The sequence below is a fragment of the Lactuca virosa genome, chromosome 2, assembly GCF_052849685.1.
Source record: "Lactuca virosa cultivar CGN04683 chromosome 2, Lactuca_virosa_CGN04683_v6, whole genome shotgun sequence".
NCBI classification, from domain to species: Eukaryota; Viridiplantae; Streptophyta; class Magnoliopsida; order Asterales; family Asteraceae; genus Lactuca; species Lactuca virosa.
Genome location: NC_136427.1, coordinates 79613391 through 79618188, shown reverse-complemented (window position 1 = coordinate 79618188; position 4798 = coordinate 79613391). Strand labels below are relative to the sequence as shown.

Below are 4798 nucleotides of genomic sequence, written 5' to 3'. Positions count from 1 at the left end.
AAACAAGGAGTCTCGTACCTAAAATTCAATATAGGGCCACAAAATCGACTATTGTTGGAAAGGACGCTTATACCCTGCCCTATAGGGCCACAAAATATAGGGCCACAAAATCGACAAATAAGGGGGAATGCAATTTCTGATTCATCTCTCGACTTCATCTTCTCAATCAAGCAAAAAGGTGTATGATTTTTTCCCACATCTGTGATTCATCTGGTATTTATGATTTCTCCTTTATGCCTCTGATTTTTTCCTACATCTATTTCTCATCTCTGAAAACATCTTGATTTTATCGTTTCAACATACAACTATTGGTTTAGAACTTTAGATCCTTTAAGGAATTTGTAGTGATTATCAAAACTTCTTTTCATTATACAGTAGGAGGTACTCAAAAACAAAATTAAGGTCTGGAAGTTAAAAGAGGAAGACAAGCCACTTAAGTTTAATGTAATCCTGATTTTCTCCCGCAATTATTACTTTCCAATACACTCTGACAAACCCTCGTTCCATGTCCCCTCCATGTCTCCTTCCTTATTAGGGTTCGTTGATTAGGTAAGATACTGTTTTCAGATATCAAATTGCTGCAAAAATATAATGGGGAGAATTGAAGTTTGAGGTTTTAGCCTTTTAGGTCGAATAAAGTAAATGTTAATTGTTGTTTTTGTTTTCTTACTCTTTTAGTACTTTTCATTTGTTAAAGCGTTTTTTAGTTAGTGCTCTTGTTGATTGGTTGAAATTGTCGATATGGAGTTCTATGAATGGAGAATGGACCACGCTCTGAGATTTGCTCTGATGCTGATTCTTCTTGCCATAGGTATGCTTTTATACTTAATCTCCTCATACTTTTATGGATTCTTCTATGAAGAAGGATACTGAATTACTCATAGAACATAGTCTTCCATGAATGAAGAATTCTTCATTTTGATGCATAATTATTCCAATCGTTATCTGATTCGTCCACAGTTCATCCATCTTCCAGGTCATATGACTTCGAGCATTGCAAAAATTCAGTGAAGCAATGGGCATCTTCTTCCCTTCATTTAGACACCAAAGATGGTCATATTCTCAAGGACATGCTCTTTTTCCTTCATGTCCCAAGAACTGGAGGCCGAACTTATTTCCATTGGTAACTTCTTTCCCTTTCTTTAAGCATTCCATTTTTCTCAAGACTATGAAGTATGAACATCACATAATCTTTTCTGGATTTACTTCATCTCAACAGCTTCTTAATGAAACTCTATTCTAGTGCTCTAGAATGCCCTCAATCTTACGACAAATTACGATTTAATCCCCAGTAAGTTTCACAATTGCTACACTTATGTTTGCTTATTATAATTTTCTTTTCTAAATCACTAAATTGTAAACCTTTTTGTGTTCTTGTGAAGCAAACCAGGTTACAGACTATTTGTAACTCATGATGATTATAGCATGATGTCCAAACTTCCAACAGAGAAAAATTCAGTAGTAACAATCTTAAGGAACACTATTGAGCGAGTTTTCAGTGCTGATGAATTTTCAGTAGAAGTAGCTACTAGGTTTTTAGTGCATCAAAATTTGACCTCAGTATTGAAAATGTCTTCAAGAATACGTTCCAAAAATGGTGGCATAAGCACTCTTGAGATTTGGCCATGGAAGTATCTTGTTCCTTGGATGAGAGAGGATCTTTTCACTCGAGTATTATTTATGTCTTTTTAAACAATAAAGCAGATACAGACAATAAGATATTGACTTAATTTGTTATGTAATGAATAGAGAGATGAAAGAAAGAGAAGGGGCCCACATTATACATATGGGAATGATTCATATGATATGGAGGAAATTGTTATGCCATTACATGAATACATTAATCACCTTGTAGCTATGGATATTGTTCACAATGGTGCTACATTCCAGGTACAAAATTTTACAAACATGTTGACATTTTTGTCCTTTTTGTTGTTGTGGCTAATTTTTTTTTTGTAAAAAGTTTGCAGGTTTGTCAAATAATTCTAATATTCGTGAGGCACATGAACTTCGCCAATGTGTAATAACACATGAGATTCGTGGGAAATATGTGCTTAAAGTTGCAAAGGTAAAATGACTAAAATACCATTCTAATCTAAAACTAAAAGTTTATCTTTTTAATGTTGATTTGTTGCAGAAAAGGTTGGATGATATGTTATATGTTTGGATCACAGAGGATCATAGAGAATCTGCTACAATGTTTGAAAATGTTGTTGGAGCACAAGTTATTTCTCAGTTAATGGCATCAACTGCAAATAATAATAATAATAATAATAATAATACATCAGGTATATCTTTGTTATTTTTATTTCTCAGTTATTTGTTATATATTTCCCCTATTTTTTTAATAAGCATTTCTAATGTTTTTAATTATTATGATTCAGAACAGGGTCCTTCAGTTTCTGATTCCACCAATGATACAACTGATGATCAGGTAATAATAAATAATTGGTGATTTTTTTTTAAAGAAAAATTTTAGCTCTTTCATATTAGTGACTTAATATGCTTAAGTAGTGATTATCATAGCCTTTTCTCCTTCAACATGACTGAACTTCAACTCAAACAGGTAAAAAATTAAGGCATTTTATTTGGTCTATTCTTGCAGATAAATTTTATAAGTTTTAAATATTTCTCATCTGATCTCAAGTTAAATCTCCCTTTTCATTATGATTTTTTCATGTTTATAAACAACAGTGTGATTTCATGTGTAGGATGGAGAAGCTTATGCTTACCTGCTTAATGTTCTTTCACCAGAACATTGCAGCCCAGCCACATTGGATAATGGATACCAAGGATCCAGTTGAAAGGGAAAATTTGGTACTTGAGTATGCAAAAAAATAGATTACAAAAGATACTTGGCTCCTAAAGATATCGTTGAAGGCTCTGCCAATTTAAATCTTTCATTTGTTGCACAAATATTCCATTAAAGGTTGGATTCCCTTGTATTAATATTATTTTCTTGTTATCACTTAGTCTATATGGGCAGCTACCTAAAACAACAGCATCATTTCACACATGTGTTCAACAACTAAACTTAGCAAAAGCTTATTGTGCTCAACCATTCACAACATGGGCATACGTTCAACTTTAAACTATCAACTAATAAATGGTCATTATCAACTTCCAATCAGGCTTTAAGGGCATCCCTTACCCAAATATGATATAATGGGGGTACTGATAGCCACATGCATTTTCTTTTATTTATTTTTTTTTCTTCTATCGTTTTTCTTGACCCCTTTTTCCTCATCTAAAGATTCATGAATTTTAATTTTTTCAAAATATTTTATAATGAAATTTTGAATGTTGATAATGTGTTTGTAGTTGCATGATATTTGAGGTATATGTTTGTTGAAAGAAGTTTACTTGAGGTTGTTTATTTTTTTATGTCAGTCGCAAAGGAAAGTTCCAAAGACACCCACACCGGGCCATTACCTAGGCCTGAAAAACACGAGAGACACTGGTAACTTTTCATCATTTTTTATCTGTTAGGTTGTGTTTGGTATGATCATGATGGAATTGCAAAATTAATGAAATGGTTTGTACCATTGGAATGGAATAAGCCAGTTCTTTTACTTGATGGAATGGAATGCTTGTTTCTGAACAAATCTGATTCTTTTCATTCCTTAGCCAATGGGGTGTTTTTTTTCTCATTTTTTTTATCAAGGAATGGAATGAAGATTTTAAAGTAACCAAATGTTTATTTGTAAATTTTCATAATAGCAAGTCTCTTAAAAAAATTATAGATTTTATTCAAGTCAACTTCATTTTCTAAAAAAATAACTTCAAATGAAATTTTTTATTCTAATATTATTAGGGTCAATAAAAAAATGAATTAATCGTTATATTAAAAAATTGGTAGGCTCCTGTAACATAATGGAGCTGGTCCAACTCCTAACGGATCCTAAAACGGATCATTGTAAAGGTTTCAAGTTCATTTAGGTCTGTTTTTTAATTTCAATTTTTCTTTCTTAGTTGCTCTCTTGATCATAATTATCAACATATAACTCATTTATTTTTTTATTTTTTATAGTTTGCTCAACTTGAGAAATGGGTTCTTCTAAAATGATGCCATATCTGAACATGTTTGTTTTTTAAAATATTTGTGGTATTATTGTTGACCACATGGTAACACAGAGAATCTTAATTGTGACAAATACAAGAAAGGTTTTGAATACTGTAGGGTTTTTAGTGTCTGCAGTCTCATTAATGTTTCTTCCTCTTTTTAGAACATCTGAAGGGGTAATACTTTGTTCTTCAGTGGCTCTTGCTTTTCTTGGATTAGGAAGAGTTGGATTTGCAGTGAATCATATGGATATTGCTCCTAGATATGCTGGAATTGTGATGGGTGTCTCGAATACAGTTGGCACTTTAGTTGGTATTGTTGGAGTTGAGCTTACTGGGCAGCTTCTAGAAGCTGCAAAAACCAATAATTTAGATATTTCTAGTCTTGATACATGGATGGCAGTTTTTCTTATATTAGGATTACTCTGTATTGCAAGTTATGTCATTTTCCTTTTATTTTCAACTGGAGAGAATATTTGATTTAGGTTAGTAATAGTATTCCCCAAGTGACACACAACTAGTGGTTTCATTTGTCCTACTGGTTAAGGTTGGTTTCATTTATTTCTTAGTAGTTTACTTTTATACCCCTATGTTCTTGTCTATTTTGGAGTTCATAGTAATTTTATACTTTTGTATCCATGTCTGCAGAGGTTGGCAGTTGATGAATAGTTTTTACATCAACTTCAATAACATTGTAGAAATGTTTAATCGAGTATGAGAATTAAATCAGAGTAAA

The 4798-nt window shown here is 32.2% G+C and overlaps 1 protein-coding gene across 1 annotated transcript; it reads left to right on the top strand.

The window, feature by feature from the left end:
- The first annotated feature begins 762 nt into the window (after positions 1-762).
- Positions 763-4542, top strand: LOC145157529 (protein-tyrosine sulfotransferase-like). The gene is made up of 13 exons (XM_079076557.1): positions 763-811; positions 961-1123; positions 1220-1291; positions 1383-1671; positions 1750-1890; positions 1964-2068; positions 2138-2288; positions 2385-2434; positions 2480-2566; positions 2695-2825; positions 3322-3337; positions 4031-4051; positions 4135-4542. The coding sequence occupies exons 1-13, from the start codon at positions 763-765 to the stop codon at positions 4540-4542; spliced, it is 1683 nt and encodes a 560-aa protein (XP_078932683.1).
- Positions 4543-4798: the final 256 nt, after the last annotated feature.

What these genes read in the sequence shown, in the direction of transcription:
- LOC145157529 (XM_079076557.1), top strand. Translation starts at nt 763, where the DNA reads ATGGACCACGCTCTGAGATTTGCTCTGATGCTGATTCTTCTTGCCATA. An exon ending in ACAATGGTGCTACATTCCAG is followed by an intron (nt 1,891 to 1,963) that starts GTACAAAATTTT and finishes TTTTGTAAAAAG; the next exon opens with TTTGCAGGTTTGTCAAATAA. An exon ending in CTGAACTTCAACTCAAACAG is followed by an intron (nt 2,567 to 2,694) that starts GTAAAAAATTAA and finishes TATAAACAACAG; the next exon opens with TGTGATTTCATGTGTAGGAT.